Consider the following 18,297-nt stretch of genomic DNA (forward strand, 5'->3'; position numbering starts at 1 on the left):
TGCTTCTGAAGTTTGAATTGTTACGGATAAAAGTTGTTGTCATATTTTCATGATTAAACATGATAAAACTAGTTGCAAATGTGGCGCTGCCCTAGAAACATTATAGTTTCGAAACAAAGAAAAGAAAAATCGCAGTATCCAAGGATGGGACAATGGGGTTTTTTATTTTTGTTTTCTTGGTATTTTTAGACCTTCATCAATTGTACACCAGGATAGAATTTTAAATACTTTTCTGGACTAGATATTTTTTTTTCTAAACGCAAAAAAGTTTTTTCTCCATAAAAAAAATACAACAAGGCAATTATTGTACATACCAAATCTTGGTCCTTCAGGAAACGGAGGCTGACCTCTAAACCTTGGAGGGCCCATTCCACGCATACCACGGGGTCTCATCATCATACCCCTGCCTCTTCCAGGCCCAGGAAAAAAGCTAAAAAAGGACACACTTACAAGGTCACTGCCAATCAAAAAACAGTCAAGTTTTTGATACAATGAAAAAATCTCGGCACTCCTATTAGTGCAAGAGAATGGGGTGGATCACATGAGGAGGTTTACCATACTTTTTCAATTAACCTGTCAGATTTGAAGCCAAAATCTTCCAATTAGGCTACCTGGCCCAAAATTGTGTTTGAACTTGCAAATATAGAAAACAACTACGAGGCTACAGTCTGCTCAAAGCATTTTACGTTCTACAACCTAAGGCTGAAAATTCTAAGAAAATTCCATCTGAAAATTTCCAGAATCTGGAATTGAAAATTTCCAAATTGAAATTGAAAATTTCTGGAAATTCAAAAATTGAAAATTTCCAGAATCTGAACAGAGTTGACATTTCTTCACTTCTAAGACCTGTAATTTTTGGACAACAAAATGCCTACAAATTTCAAGAGTCTTCAAAATATTCACATCTATTACTTTTAATTTATGTATTGAGACAACACAACACCTGCATAATTTCATGTTTTCCCAAAATTTTCAAGTTATTTCAATTCTTGTTTTTATTTATCATATTGTCTGTAATTATCGATGTAATATTTATTTTATTTACTATCATTATTTATAATTTCAATTCTTAACTTAATTTTGACAACTAAAAACAGTTCCATTTCAAGAATCTCTACTCTTTTGTAAAATTCTATTGGTCGTAAACTCCATTGGGATAGAGGAGGAGCGTGCGTAGCTGTGTTGGCCTCAGGTGGTGCTGGGGTGAGTTTTTAGCAGTAGTGAACTCAATTTCCACATTTTCACAATTCCAACACTTTTAATTACTTTGATTTGACAAAAAAAAACTTTACACTTTACAGAATCTAAATATTTTTTTTTTAATTTTATTTTTCTAAGATATAATTTTTCTCAACTTGAATACTCAAAGCCTTAAAATTTCCCTTTTGAATTTCAAGAATCTTAACAACATTTTCACGTTCTACCACCAATAGCAAAATTCAGCTACTCAGAGGTCATTGGAGCTCGAATACTATTCTAGCGGACTTTTTGCCACTCATGTAGTAATGTAGATCAAGCTCTTAGTTCCGATTGAAGGACTTATCCCTCCACTCAAAGGGTTTTCCAAGATTTTAGGTTTCCCCCTCCTAACTCCCCCCCCAATGTCATCAGATCCAGTCGGGATTTAAAATCGGGAACTTGAAAAGCTCTGAGATACGATATCCTTCCAAACATCAAATTTCATTAAGATCTGATCAACCGTTCGTAAGTTAAAAATACTTCAATTTTTCTATTTCTCCGAATTAACGGGGCCCCCACCCCACTCCCAGATGGTCAAATCGGGAAAACGACTATTTCTAATTTAATCTGGTCCGGTCCCTGATACGCTTGCCAAATTTCATCGTCCTAGCTTACCTGGAAGTGCCTGAAGTAGCAAAACCAGGACCGACAGACAGACAGACCGACAGAATTTGCGATTGCTATATGTCACTTGGTTAATACCAAGTGCCAAAAAAACCTAATTACAAATGCACCTAATTCGTCTTCTGAGTCTTAAAAAGCCATAGTCGAGACTGGAGCTATCCAGTCTAAAAAGGCCTAAGAGTAAAAAAGCACTTGGCCAACTCCGCCTGAAAAAATAATGGTGAAGATACGCCCTATATTTGCTTTGAATAGAAATAGCAAAGATTTGAACCAGTAAATGATTGCATTATTAATAACAAAAATCATTAGTTATCGTTGAGACCAGTAAAATAAATTATAATACAAATTCTGTCTGTAGCCTCGTTTCTTGTTTCTTCTTTGAGTTTTCTCACTTTCTTCTTTGATCTTAATCCAATTATCTCAAGCCAAGTTGGCCAGCCATGACAAAGAACAAAGAGCAAAAACTCAAAGAAGAAACAAACAGTTTTCTGGCCATAGTCTCGTTTTATTGTTTTGTCTTTGAGTTTTCTCTCTTTGTTCTTTCATCTTAATCTGATGATCAGCCAAGCTGGCTAGCCATGGCAAAGAACAATGAGAAGAAAACTCAAAGAAGAAACAAACCGTTTAACCGTTTTCTTGCCATAGTCTCATTTTTGTTTCTTCTTTGAGTTTTCTCTCTTTGTTCTTTGATCTTCATCCGGTAACCCCTTTATTACAGGAAAAAATAAACAAAATATCTATCTAGTTTCCCTCTTTTATTATTGGATACTGGTCTGCCAAGGTTTTGCATTTTTTTTGTTTGCTTTGTCCCCCCTTCCCTTTTTAGTGTCCTTTAAAAAAAATTTAAACGTATATAATTTTTTTTTAGTTTTGTTTAACCAGTTTTTACCTTTTTAACCTTTTAGCTGATATTTCAGAGTTTAATTAACAACTGAAGAACGATTATTCATTTAGATTATTTTTCGATTTCGTTTTGGCATTATATGCCATTTTTATAGTTTCATTTGGCCTTGTTCATCCATTTGACCTTCTTCCATTTTGGCTCAATTTTTTATTCAGCCCCTTGGAGCTTGCGATAGTACTTTTCTGATATAAATATCTTATCTTACATTGTGTCTGGGTGGCTGGTGTAGGAGCAACCCATATTTCTTAACAGGTATACTACTAACATTCCCCTGGAAGTGTCAACATAACAATTGAAAATGCAAGAGCTGGAGGAATCTCCAAGGGATGTCAAGCCAGAATTATACTGCTCTTCTATAAGCCTTATATTCGCCCAGAAACTGATTGTCAAGCTCAAATATTTGGCTCCTGCTCAAAGAGGCTACCAAAGTGTCCTGCAAAATACTACCCACCTTGGTTCCTGGAGTCAAATAAAAATCAAATTTCTATTGTCTACGACTAGGCTTATGAGGGATTGACAGCCTGTCCAAATGAATATACCACCGCCCGGTACGGATATATACACCCAGGGCCACTATTAAATACACCGAAAAGAAATAAATCGTGAAACTCACTCAGGGTTTCCCCATTCTGGACCAGGTGGATGCCACTCTTCTTCGTACTCTTCATTATTTTCATCATAGTTTTCAGCTTCTTCATAATCTCCATTTTGCTCTTCTTCATAATATTCTTCTTGGCCTTCTTGAAAACGACCACTGTCAAATATAAAACAGCATTAGTAATGAAAATACAAATTGTCATGTAGAAAGAAAGAGTTACATATATATATATATATATATATATATATATATATATATATATATATATATATATATATATATATATATATATATATATATATATATATATATATATATATATATATATATATATATATATATATATATATATATATATATATATATATATATATATATATATATATATATATATATATATATATATATATATATATATATATATATATATTCTCAGAACGTATTTTCTTCTAAAGAACCTCTCATTCTGGAAGAAGGATGACCCAATATGAAACTTTTTGTAGTATCAACCTTCCTATGTGAGTGGAAAAAAAACAACCCGGCAAAACCCTCTTCCCCAGGGTTAGAAATGTGCACTATAAGCAAACACTTTACAGAAAAGACAAGGAGCAATAAAAAAGAGGTAGAACTCCAGCAGCCTTTTGATAAAGGCTACCGCAATAATTCTTGGAAGTTGGGGGAGAACTGATGTCTGAAAATAGTTTTTTTATAACTAAAAAGCCATCCTATTTTTTCAGAGAATCACAAAACTTTGCTATTTATTCTTTTTTTTTTTTTGCATTTTTAATCTTCCCAATTTTGTCAAGTTTGAGAAAAGAAAATACCTTTTTAGACTAGTATTCTTCAATTATCCCACCTTACCTCCATGTAAGCCTAAAGCCTCCACATAGTTAGCATATTTTTTTGGAGAGAAAGAAAGAGAAAGAGATAAAGAACTAGAGAGAGAGAGAGAGAGAGAGAGAGAGAGAGAGAGAGGAGAGAGGAGAGAGAGAGAGAGAGAGAGAGAGAGAGAGAGAGAGTGTGGAGAGGGAGAGAGAGAGAGAAAGAGAGAGAGAGAGAGGGGGGGGGAGGGAGACAGAGAGAGAAAGAGAGCAAGAGAGATAGAAAGGGAGACAGGGGCGTAATTTGCTATGGGGCAGGGGGTTAACTGTCACTCCCAGACATCAGTTTCCCCCAGACCCCAGTTCGCCCCCCCTGAAATATAGTCTGAAAAAACCTTGCCAAAACTAAAATAAGCCTGCATAATTCAATTATCCACAGAAATGGGTCAGATTTCTTTAGTGTATCTTTGTCTTTAAAGTACTGTATGGCTCATTTTTTAGTTTTCACTGTCATTTTTAATTGTTTTGGGAAAATTGGCTCCAGCTTTGCCCCCTCCCCAGATTTTGACGAAATTACACCACTGGTAAGAGATAGAGAGGAAATCCCTCTGAATGCACATTGGATTTTATCATACTGTGGGCAGCCCAATACCTTTATGAAGAATATATTTTTTTTTACTTACTTAGCTCCCATAAATTATTCTTATCTCAGTATAATTTATTCTATGAATAGTTTCACTATGTTTCAAACTAATATTAGTAGCAATGATGATAATGGTACACAGAAACTCTACGCTTGTGAACTCTTTTTAGTAAAAATTACTAAAGAGATAAATTCAGTTACTTTTCCGTTGTTCCAGCTACTAGGAAATGTCAGATGGAACGAAAAATATTTTTTTTGTAACTTTTAGCTAAATTTGGATGAGCTTGGAATGCAGCCTGGTTCATTTCAGCCAACCATTGTAGAGCCACGTACTTCTTAGATAATTATGAAGGGACTGTCTTATCTTTGCATGAGACCAGGTCCTTATCCTGTTTTGGATTGGCATACCTAATCGAATTTTCACCACAATCATAATAAAGTAAACCAAAAATAACCTTACGCATTGAAACTGAAATAATTGAAACAAAAAATTACAAACCCTCTCCCTCGCATTGGGGGACCTCCTCTTCCTCTTTCCATAAAACTTCCTTCATCAAACCTACGATAATCGAAGTTCGGCAGTTAAAGCCGTTAAATAACTTAGGCGGTTAAATAAACTTAAGCATGAAAACTGAAATAATTGAAACAAATAAAAATACAAACCCTCTCCCTCGCATTGGGGGACCTCCTCTTCCTCTTTCCATAAACCTTCCTTCATCAAACCTATGATAATCGAAGTTTCGGCGGTTAAAGCCACGATGTAGAATTCCTCTTCCCCTAGGACCTTCAAAGTTTCCCCTCTCATGATCCATTGGGCCATGCATTTCTTCATCCATGCCTTCCATAGGGCCTCCATGAAAATCAGGCATTCCCCGTGGTCCTGGTTCCATAAAACCACCGCGACCTCGTCCACGACCTCTGTCTAAAATTCCGCGACCTCTGTCAAGCATTCCGCGGCCACGATCCAGTATGCCGCCTCCTCTCATGCCCCGACCAAACATCATGGGCATTCCTGGTGGACGATTACCCATGAGACCCATAGGACCACCACGTCCTCCTCTAGCCATGGGTGGGAAGTCAAAAAGTCCTGGTCCTGGTCCACCTAATATACTACCTCCCTTTGGTTTAACTTCTGGGGTTTTCTGACTCTCTGGAGGGGTACTTTTCTCTGTAGTAGGAGTTTCTTCAGTAGTAGCATCTTTTTTTGGAGTGCTTTCTTCATTTACATCTGCCATTCTTTTCTTGTCCTAAAACAAAATAGAGAAATAGAGGCAAGAACATGAAATGAGGCATAAAATAAAGAGTCAGAACAGAAAGGGGATACATCCTCATGATAGAATAGTCTAGTTTAAGGACAAATTAGGTAACAACTAGTCTGCCAAGATTCCCACAACGTCCTAAGCCCTATAATAGCAAAAAAGAAGCACAATTCAATAGCACCCATAAGGACAACACCATAAGGACATAATCCCTACCCCATAAGGACAACACCACCTCCGAAAATACTGGCCATTACTCTGACCATTGCATCCCTACTTCAAAAAAAGCATTTCTCATTTGTATGTTTTCCAATAATATCAATAATAATGAATAACAATTAATGGTTGTTACCACTGCTAATTGACATATATGTCTACAAACAGGATAAGGGAGCCTTAGCCAATCTTCCTACCACACAAGAGCCACTGGAAAACTTGGGCCAACATTGCTGGAGGTATTCTCTCCTTGAATAAATCAGGTTGGATCTGCCCAGTCCATTTTCTTATTACAGTGGAACAAATGTGATATGTCAAGAAAGAAATGAGTTTTTTAGATTATGTTTAAATTTATGTCCGGATTTTTTTCTATGTTATTCATTTTTTAAGAAAGAAAACAATATTTTAGATTGTGTTTAGATCTTTAGATTTATGTATAGATTTTCAGATTGTTTTATATATTTTTTTACCTAATAAATTTCTTCCGTATGCTCTCCTATAATCTGCCTGTTATGACAATTTGTGCTTTGATCCAGTGTGGCCAATCCAATTTTTTTTTGGAGGGGGCTAGAATTTGTGTGATTTTTTTGATAAATTCTTAGGATTAGCGGTAGAATTAAGGTAGAATTTAGATCTGAAAGTTAGAATTTGTCTAATTATTACAACCTTCTTTTTCCATGCTCCATAGAACACAAACAAGAGCTAAGAGCTCATATGGCAATTGTGATGAGGCCAGAAGAGCTAAGAGCTCATATGGTATGAGCTCTAGCAAAATTCTAAGAACCAATAGATTGATTTAAAAAGAAAACTAGAGGCTTAATGCCGGTCGGGATTTAAAATAAAAGCTCTGAGTCACGAGGTCCTTCTAAATACGAAATTTCATTAAGATCTGATCACTCCTAGGTAAATAAAAAATACGTCATTTTTCTAATTTAACCCTGCCCCCCCCCCCAAAGAGAACGGATCCGTTCTGGTAATGTCAATCACGTACCTAGGGCTTGTGCTTATCTTTCCCACCAAGTTTCATCCTGATCCCTCCACTCTAAGCATTTTTCAAGATTTAAGGTCCCCCCCCCCCAACTCCCCCCAATGTCACCAGATCCAGTCAGGACTTAAAATAAGAGCTCTTCCCCCCCCCCCCAGATGGTCGAATCGGGGAAACAACAATTTCTAATTTAATCTGGTCTGGTTCCTAATACGCCTGCCAAATTACATTGGCCTAGCTTACCTGGAAGTGCCTGGAAGGCACTTCCAGGTAAAATAGGACAGACAGACAGACTGACCAACCGACAGAATTTGCAATCACTGTATGTCACTTGGTAGACACCAAGTGACATAAAAAGTGACTGAAGAGCCCTCTAGACCAATCTCATCCCCAAGTGGGAGGATATCTATACAGCAGCCCAATTGAGGGTAGATTAGAGTCTACTCACTGATACCATTTTTGCCTCTGAAGGCACTGGAGGAGCTAAGGTCTAAGGTAAGGTCTTTTTCCTTTCTTATTAACTCAATAGATTTTTATAGATAATAATAGTTTTTCTATATACCGCAATAAAATAAACGTAAAAACAGAGCAAATAAATATGAAAAACAAACAAAACAAAAACAGAAAAAAAAAACAATTGACTAGCCAAAAGACATGGACAAGCATGAAATGACTCGAAGTAGCAGATTTGGACACATCCTTACATAACAGAGTAGCTTAACTATTTATTAGGGAAATAAAAATACTGCACTGCCTGTACACTAGAAGAGGAACTACTGAAAGATGTTATGAAAGAATAAAATAACTAATAAAACTGAATCAAAATCAGGAAATGGCACAAATGCATAGGTTCATGAATTAACTACAGTTACAGGGTTCTGTATTAATAGAATATATTTCACAAAACAGGCCTCATCATCCACTAAGCTATATAGGAATAAACACACATGAAAAAAAGAGATAAATAAAGAATATACTGAGAGAGAATAATAATATTGGAGGTAGTAAGTGGAAAAACGACTAGGATAGATGGAGATCCTACTTTGCCATGATCTTATATTTTTTCACAAGAAGAGGATATCAAAAACAACAAACATGGGAGAATTCTCTAAAAATAAATACAGATAGAGGTCCTTTTTTTTAACTGACCTCAAATTTTTGGGAAGAGGATTCATTCATTAATTCTTCAGCAGTAAAAAAAAAGGAAAACAACTGATTTGCCACAAGCTTTGGTACATCCAATGCAATTTTACAGCTGTTGATCAAAAATTCAAACCAAATTATGATCCTTTCCCTAAGAGTATGTAAAAAAAATTTATAAAAATTCTTCTCTGATCCCCTCCAAATTCCTTGATAGACCCACTGAGGGGCAGGGGGGCAGTTTGCCAATAGAGGTAAATCATAGGAAAGTTAGAGAAACAAATTCTTTGGGTAAACAATTATGCAGATCAAAATCTCATTTTTTTTCAAAAAATAATTTTTTCAGGCCACTGTATACTTTTTAGCAATTCTTGGTTGAGGGGGAAGATCTCCTACCCTTATTGTAGGCACACATGGCAAATCATAGAAGATCATAATTATTTTTCATTATTATGAGTCTGTACTCAGAAAGAGGGCAGAATCTTTACCATTTCATTCCCTCCAACTCAGAGAACAAAAGAACAAAGAGAACAAGAGAACAGAGAAACAAAACGAACAAAAAGAACAAGAGAACAGAGAACAAAAGAAGCAGTCTTGGAAAATATTTACTTCAAAGTTAATGCAAGACTTGCATATAATCATTTAATTGTATTCAAAATCTGGTGGTGACAAGCAACAAGTTAACAGCAACTCATGCTAATACTGATCAAATATTCAAAGAAAAAGGATTTTTAATAACAACATACACACCAATAGAATCAGCTTCTTATGATGACTCCAAAGATGTAAAATTAATTAAAATTAAACTGCTCCTTTCATATTAAAGCCTGAGAAAAATTCACTACAACTAAAAAAAATAACCAAAACCCCTGGGTGTGTTGTTTTTATCAGTGATCAGCACTTGTATAATATACTGACCATACCCAAGAAGTAAGGTTAATCATTCATACTTGATAACATGCAGAATAATTTTAGCTAACACATCTTGCAAGCAGTCCCACTACACTTTACCCCAACCCCTCCTAATATGCGAATATATAGCCCAAATTATATATTTTCCACCTATTCTCCCCTCTTATTACAACCCATGTATCTATAAATCTAATCAACTGTGACAAAAAGAAAACTAGAAAAACACATTACAGGTGGCAGAATTCATTGAAAATATATAGTTTGGGCTATATATTTTCACAATAGGAGGGGGGGGGTTGGAGGTAAGGTGCAAGGCTGCATGCAAAGGGTTAGCTACAATTATTCTGCATAAATTGAAGCATGAATCATTAACCTAACTTCACTTCTTGGGTGTGGTCAGTTTAATATGTAAGTACCACCTGATCTTACATGGAATGACCCTTATTCCAATCTATTGATTCCCAAAAGATAACAAAGAGAGAAAAACTCAATGAAAACAACAAATGAGACTGCAGCCAGTAGATAGAAAAGATGAAAAAATAAAACAACATGGATTTTGCCTGTATGTAAATGAGGTGTCTTTAGCACAGATGGAACAAAGATAAAAAACGAAAAAATAAGAAAGCTAACTGAACTAAAACAAATAAAAACCACTACCAATATTAATAAAATAACATACAATTGTTGCAACAATTTTCCTTGATGTTCTCATCCAAGTAAATCTATTAGCTTCTGTAAAATACATGGATCAGTTGTGACAATTGTATTTGATTTTATTAATATTGGTGGTGGTTTTATTTGTTTTTAGTTTATTTTTTTGAAGCATAATGGGCAAATTTTAGAACTGTAGGGGGTTGAGCTACCCAATAGTCCTAGAGACATGCAGCTATGCTGAACAAAATGGCTGTCTTAAAATTTAGATTGGAAGTATTTGGGAAATTATGGGCTAAAGAGGGTGGCTGATTGCCCTCCAATCACTCTTGACTGTTAAAAAGGGCAGTAGAACATTTAATTTCCAATCATATTAGCTCCTTTAACATATCAATGATATCACTAGCTACTATAGAGCAGTGCTGCCTATGAGATTGCTTAAATGACCTTTTAAGACCTGCATGCACATAGTTTTTTTGAATTAGTTAAAACTCCCCTGAATGTTTTAACTTAATGCCCTTAGTGTCATTAGTTACAGTAACAATAGAGCAATATTAAAAGCATACACATAGTATCACGTGGCTAGTTCAAAATTTGCCACAGCTTACTCTGAAAGGTCTAACTTAATAATGTAAGCTCTTATCATAATATTGGTTTATCAACCTTTTGACATTCTATGTGATCATAGTTTTTTTTTTAATCTAGTTCAACATCCACCTAAATATTCCTTGAAAGCTTCACCATAATACCCTTAGCTTGAATAGTAGCAACAGTTGTAAAAGCAGCAGTAGCATTAGTACCAGTAAGGACATAGCACCTTTGGTTTTTTCCAAGATCCTCTTCAACAAATGATAAGGTTTCAATTTATTACCCTCAACTGTTCCAGAAGCATTGATCAGGTTGTCAAAAGGACAACCTACTCATGCAGTACTACTACTGAATCTAGCAGTAGTATTGGCACCAATGGTTATAGCAGTAGCAGTAGAATTAATAGCAGTAGTCTTAGTTTTAGTAGCAGTAGAAGCAAACTTAATAGTAGCATAGTAGTTGTCATAGGAGTAGAAGCAGTAGTTGTTGTAAGAGTAGAAGCAGTAGTTGTTGTAAGAGTAGAAGCAGTAGTTGTTGTAAGAGTAGAAGCAGTAGCTGTTATCAGAGTAGAAGCAGTAGCTGTTGTAAGAGTAGAAGCAGTAGCTGTTGTAGTAAGAGTAGAAGCAGTAGTTGTTGTAAGAAAAGAACCAGTAGTTGTTGTAAGAGTAGAAGCAGTAGTTGTTGTAGGAGCAGAAGCAGTAGAATTACGATGCAAATATTGTCTGTTGGTTAGTTCAACAACCCAAATGACAAGCCTTGTAAGTTTTGGTTTCATACACAAAACTATTCTTAAGATATTGCTGATATGCGCTTTTGACAACCTGCATTCTGATGGCATGTTGTGATTCACTTTACCTCCTCCCCTAAAAATTTCACCTTCATAACTTGGGTATTGATGCAAAGGTAGTCATGGCAGTAGTATTAGCTTCTTGATATTTTCATCTCAATGCTCTTAATCTTGCAAGTAGTTGCAATAGAAGTGGTTATTGGAGCATTAGTAATAGCAGTAGAACTAGTAAATATAGCAGAGGTAGTAGCAGTGTACATGTATTGCCTTTTGGCCAATTGATGTTCCTTTTTAAACATTTTCAGACAGTTACAACTTAATACATAAATCTGTTCTTAAGATATACTCTTTTGACAATTTATGTGAACATAGTGTCATTTGTTAATTTGAATTTGCCATCAATATTTTCTCATTTTATCTTCATAATCTTTCAGTTGAACATCCCTTCATGATGCCCAGGGAGTTTTACCTTGACACTGTAGGCCATTCCCAAAATATTGCTGATGTGCACTTTTGACCCCTTTTTTCATCTTAACACTTTAAGCCTTACACAATCTTGCAATGAAGCAGTAGTTTAATAGCAGTACTAGCAGTGTTAGTAGTGGCATGCATATATTACCTTTTTGTCAGCTGATCTTCCCCTTTAAGTATTCTCCAAAACTTACCAGCTTAATACCCAAATCCATTCTTGAGATACACTCTTTTTACAATCTGCATGGACAATGTGTTTTGATTTAGTTCAAAATCCCCCTCAATATTCTGTCACAATTTCACCTTCATATGCATAGCCTTAATTTTACTAGTATCATAGTAGCAGTGGTAGTAGTAGGAACAGCAGTAGAAGTAATAGTGCATTAAAATTGGTAGTAATAGCACATACATTTTGTCTTTTGGTCTTCTGAACATGCCTCTCAAGTTTCCTCTAATAAGCTGTTCCAAAAATATTTATGATGTGCTGGTATCAGCAATCTATAGGCACATAGTATGTTTTGATTTAGTTCCACTTTCTCCTCAACATTCCCTCATATGTTTATTTCAATATCCTCTGTCTATGTAGTACCAGCTAAAGAAGCAGTAATTTTAGTGATAGTAGTGGTTGTGGTAGTAGTAGAAGCAACAGTAGTAGCATACAAATATTGCTTTTTTGGTCAATTGATCATCTTCCTTATCATTTCCTGAAAGTTTCAAATTAATATGCTCAGTAATTCCTGCAGTTATGCCCTTTTGATAAACCATTTACACATAATATATTTGATCTAGTTCAACATTCCCTGTGAACACTCCCCTTAATGTCCCTCAGATTTTGGGGAAGTAGAAGTCAAACATGCATACCTATTCACAATTCAGTTGCACATCAACAAGTACTCCCAGATCTCATTCTTCATGACTGGTTTGTTGCTTAATATCAGACTGCAACTGCTGTCATGCATGGCATACTGGTGAGGATTGTTATGGCTGAAATGGAGGATACTGTATTTACTGATGTTGAGCTTGAGCAGCCATTCACTGGTCTGCTTCTGGATTCTCTGGAGGTCGGTAGACTTTGTTGAACAGCTGGTTGGAAAAGCTTGGAGTCATTGGCATAAAGCATGAAGTTATTTGTGGCTTTCATTATCATATCATTTATGTAAATAAGGAAGAGGGTGGAGCCTAGGGTGGTACTCTGAAGAACTCTACTGACATAGTCACATGGTTTAGAGAATACCTTATCACAATTATTGGTGAAAAGTATGGCCTGCTGCTCTTGGTCTGTCAGGAAATTCATCACCCATTCTACTACATGAGTGTGAATGCCAACTGCCAATAATTTGCCCTTAAGGCATCTATGGGGCAGCTTGTCAAATGCTTTGGCAATGTTGAGCAAAATAAGGTCAATGGGTACTCCCTTCTCTAGAAGGTCAGTGATGATATTGTAAGTTTCAAGTAGGCTGGTCTCAGCTAACTTTCCTGGAGGGAAACCCAGCTGGCCTGGTGACAGTATACTGTTGGTCAAAAGATGTGTCAAAATTTTTGTGTTCTCTGCATTTGTGTTGTCACCTTTCTTGAATATTGGGTAAATGTTTAGTTTCATCAGAAGCTTTCTAAAGAGGAAACTATGCTGCAAGGCAGCATAGTTTCTATACTATAGCACTTAGAAATGCAAATTCTACAAGTGCATCCATTTCTGGTTGACCCTTCTCTTCCAGGGGCAAACTAAAAATGCATAAATTGGGCAGAGTTTTGAAGCCAAGGGAAAACTTGGAGTTGTACAAATTACATTTTAAATACTAATTCCAGTTATCACTGTTAATTTTCTGTATAGTAAGAAGTCAAAAGACAAGTAAAAAACTCATGCATCCATTAAAGTTAATATCCAAGATCAATCACTTTCACTTTCAAGTTTAAACTAGCCAGCTGTATCTGAACAATGACAAATAATTTATTGCAGAATATCAAAATAAATAATCACAAGAGCTAAGAGCTCATATGGCACTTGTGACAAGGCAAGAAGAGCTAAGAGCCAAGAGATTATATGGTATGAGCTCTAACAAAATTCTATGAATCAATAGATTGATTTAAAAAGGAAAATAAGAGGCTTAATGCAGGTCAGGATTTAAAATAAGAGCTCTGAGTCACACAGTCCTTCTAAATATCAAAATTCATTAAGATCCAATCACCCACTCATAAGTTATAAATACCTAATTTTTTCTAATTTTTCCTCTCCCTTTAGCCCCCAGATGGTCGAATCTGGGAAAATGACTTTATCAAGTCAAATTGTGCAGCTCCCTGACACGCCTATCAATTTTCATCATCCTAGCATGTCCAGAAGCACCAAACTCGCCAAATCACTGAACCCCTCGGTCCAACTCCCCCAAAGAGAGCAAATCCAATATGATTCTGTCAATCATGTATCAAGGACATTTGTTTATTCTATCCACCAAGCTTCATCCCAATTCCTACACTCCAAGTGTTTTTCCAAGATTTCCCCCTCCAACTCCCCCCAATGTCAAACGATCTGGTCAAGATTTGAAATAAGAGCTCTGAGACATGAATTCTTTCTAAAAATCAAATTTCATTAAGATCCGATCATCTATTTGTAAGATAAAAATACCCCAATTTTCATGTTTTCCAAGAATTCCGGTTTCCCCCTCCAACTCCCCCCAACGTCACAGGATCTGGTCGGAATTTAAATGAGAACTTTAAAGCACAAGATCCTTCTAAATATCAAACTTCATTAAGATCTGGTCACCCTTTTGTTACAAATACCTCAATTTTCAAAATTACCCCCCCCCCCTCCAATTCCACCAAAGAGAGCAGGTCCAGTCTGGTTATGTCAGTCACGTATCTTAGACAGGTTTTTATTCTTCCCATCCAGTTTCATCCTGATCTCACTGCTTTAAGTATTTTCTAAGATTTCTGCCCCCCCCCAATTATGCTTGATCTGGTTGAGATTTGATCTGGTTGAAAATAAGAGATCTGAGTTATGAGATCCTTCTAAATATGAAGTTTCATGAAGATCCGATCACTCCTTCATAAGTTAAAAATACGTCATTTTTTCTTATTTTTCAGAATTAACCCCCCCCCCCAATAGATCGGATCCGTTCCAACTACGTAAATCATGTATGTAAGACTTCTGCTTATTTTTCCCACCAAGTTTCATCCCATTCCTCCAACCTAAGCATTTTCCATGATTTTAGGTTCCCCCACCCCAAACTTCCCCCAACATCACCAGATCCAGTCAGGATTTAAAATAAGAGCTTTGAGACATGATATCCTTCTAAATATCAAATTTCATTGAGATCCGATAACCCATTTGTAAGTTAAAAATACCTCATTTTTTCTATTTTTTCAGAATTAACCCCTCCCCCAACTACCCCAAAGATAGTGGATCCGTTCCGGTTATGTCAATCATGTATCTAGGACTCGTGATTATTTATTCCACCAAGTTTCATCCTGATCCCTCCATTCTAAGTGTTTTTCAAGTTTTAGGTTTCCCCCTCCCAACTCCCCCCCAATGTCACCAGATCTGGTCGGGTTTAAAATAAGAGCTCTGCGCCACAATATCCTTCTAAATATCAAATTTCCTTGAGATCCAATCACTTATTTGTAAGTTAAAAATACCTCATTTTTTCTAATTTTTCAGAAATACCCTCCAACTATCCCAAAGAGAGCGGACCCATTCCGTTTATGTCAATCATGTATCTAGCACTTGTGTTTATTTTTCCCACCAAGTTTCATCCCAATCCCTCCACTCTAAGTGTTTTCCAAGTTTTAGGTTTCCCCCTCCCAACTCCCCCCCCCCCAATGTCACCAGATCCAGTCAGGATTTAAAATAAGACCTCTGTCCTAGCTTACCTGGAAGTGCCTAAAGTAGCAAAAACAGAACCAACAGACAGACAGACAGACCGACAGAATTGGCAATTGCTATATGTCACTTGGTTAATACCAAGTGCCACAACAACATATTAAACTATAAATTAAAATGAGTGGTGAAATATTGTCAGAGTGATTTCCTGCATTGCTGTGTTGCTCCAGGGTTGTATGCCTGTAGCTTGTTGTGGTGTCAGGTGTTGTGCTTGTTTTGTGTAATATTCAGTGGTAGGATATTGTGACACTTCTGTGATGAGAGAAGGCAATGTCCAAAGCCCATTAGAAGTTCATACCTCCTTGTTTCAAGCATTGCTAGACCTAGACCAAATGACTATTTCTAATTTAATCTGGTCCAGTTCCTGATACGCCTGCCAAATTTCATTGTCCTAGCTTACCTGGAGGTGCCTAAAGTAGTAAAACCAGGACTGACAGACAGACAGAATTTGCATTTACTATATGTCACTTGGTTAACACCAAGTGCCATAAAAACACTATGCTACAATGAGATTAACCAAACAGACAGACCAAAGGATGATGAGGCAATAAATGATAAAAAGCTGATTCCAACAACCTTCCATGCAGGAGGGCCAACTTTGCACTTCTATCAGGGACATCAAACTTACAAATTATCTTACCATTGCTATACCAAGGGGGGGAGATAAAGTAAAAATTTACAATATCTGAAATAAAAAGTCCAAATCTGATTAACATCATTTTTCTTTAGAAGGGGATAAAGACCAGATAGATAAAGGACAGATTGATTACAGAATGTAGCATACAGCCTACCCAGTGCATATCTATTATACTTCCCTCAATTAGCAACTATCTTAGAATAGACGATTTGAATAACTGGGCTGTATTCACATCAGCCAGCCAGCATTCAGCCAGGAAACACATAAGTTGCAAGAACTCCAGTCTCATTAAGCAGAGACTGCTAGCCTGTATACTGATCTTTGCTCATTTTGGACAGGCCCAAGATGACAAAAAATAAAACATAGGCTACTAAGTCAATACAACAGCATAGTCCAGGCAGAAGCAGCTTATTAAGCCCAACACAAAGCATTAGTTAAGTTCAAACAGCTCAGCAGTTGTAATCAATTATCAATCTACACCAAAAGACAGAAAATTGCACATCATGAGCAACGTTCTTAGTGCTCTTCAGCCAAAAATATAGGAATAATAGGATTTTAGCCAAAATATAGGCATTTTATAGGAGTGCATTAAAATATAGGAATTTATAGGCAAGTCTGAACACTGTAGTTAGCAAAATGTATAGTGTGTATAGAACTCTTTTGATAGCTGACTAGTTGGCTAATTTAAAATGAATTTTATATAGGCCTAGAAGTAGAATCTTAATAGCCAACTATTTACCTAATTCTGTAGGCTAGTTGACATATAACCTTACTGATAAATGAATAGTTGGCAAATTTAAACTTTTGTTTATGTAGGCCAATAAGAAGAATCTTGATAGACAACTAATTACCTAGTTCTATTGTATATATAGAGCCAATTCAGACTGAAGTGTGTATATAAGTGAGACCTAATAGCCAACTGGTTGCAACATTAACCACCTAGCTGGCTAGAAATTTCTTCTCTGCATAATGTTTGGCTGGGGAGTTTTTTCCTATACATAAACTAGCCTACTCTGTTTATTATTAGTTGTGTAGAGGATAGTTAATCAATACAGGAGCATGAAAACAACTTCCTAATCTCAATGAATTTCTAACTTTTTATATGTGTAGCCCTAGGCATTCAAATACTTTCAAAGTCACCAAAATACTTAGCCTAGTAAAATTCGTGTTAATTGACTTCTTGCTATCTCAGAAAGGGTTTAGGTTAGGAAAATGAAACTTTCAGGGATGGGTCTACAGGCTAAAGTATGTCCTAGGAAGGTATTTTAAAGTACCCACTCCCTCTCCCTCTAGAGGGCCCTGAAATTTGCCTACATGACAGGTCTATACCTATTGAAATTTTGACAAAACAACATTTTACCTTAATTTTCAGTTACTATTTGCTTTTCTCTGCCTTTAGTTCTGAAAATGCAATTTCTGTTATTTGAGTAGAATTTTGAGCCATATCAATGTTTTTTTTTAATTTAGGAAATGTATTTGCATATCTTTAAAACCTTATAAAATAGAATTGAGCAAAGTTATGAAGCTGAAAAGAATTTTGTTGTACTTTGATTAAGCAGAAGATCTATTTTGCAAGGTTTCACTTTTATAACACACATATTTTTAAAGGTCATCAAAGGTCAGGGCCCTCTAGAGGGAGAAGGAGTGGAGATAGTTGCTTCAAAATACCTTCCCAGGACATACTTTAGTCTGTAGATTCATCCCTGAGAGTTTCACTTTCCTAACCTAAACCCTTTCTGAGATAGCAAGAAGTCAGTTAACTAGAATTTTACCAAAACAAAAAATAGGCAAGCCTAACATATGAAAGTCAACAATTTAGCCTATGCCAAAGTAATAGGCCAATAGGATTGACCTAGACTTTTCCAAGAAGACAAGATTTATAAAAAATTACTTGGGCTATACAGACCAGGAAGTTTACAACAGCCCTTAACCTATGCTGATGAATGAA

At 36.1% G+C, this 18,297-nt stretch overlaps 1 protein-coding gene across 1 annotated transcript in view; it reads right to left on the reverse strand.

The window, feature by feature from the left end:
- The window catches only part of LOC136035663 (transcription elongation regulator 1-like), a 119,738-nt gene extending 101,443 nt beyond the window's left edge, over positions 1-18,295 (reverse strand). The window contains exons 1-4 of the mRNA XM_065717572.1: positions 18,256-18,295; positions 5,493-6,076; positions 3,381-3,521; positions 315-430 (exon numbers count right to left, since the gene is read on the reverse strand). Coding sequence (XP_065573644.1) covers positions 315-430; positions 3,381-3,521; positions 5,493-6,064 — 829 coding nt within the window. The 5' untranslated portion in view covers positions 6,065-6,076; positions 18,256-18,295. The remainder of the gene's footprint in view (positions 1-314; positions 431-3,380; positions 3,522-5,492; positions 6,077-18,255) is intronic.
- Positions 18,296-18,297: the final 2 nt, after the last annotated feature.

Source organism: Artemia franciscana, chromosome 14, assembly GCF_032884065.1.
Source record: "Artemia franciscana chromosome 14, ASM3288406v1, whole genome shotgun sequence".
In the NCBI taxonomy this organism is placed as follows: domain Eukaryota; kingdom Metazoa; phylum Arthropoda; class Branchiopoda; order Anostraca; family Artemiidae; genus Artemia; species Artemia franciscana.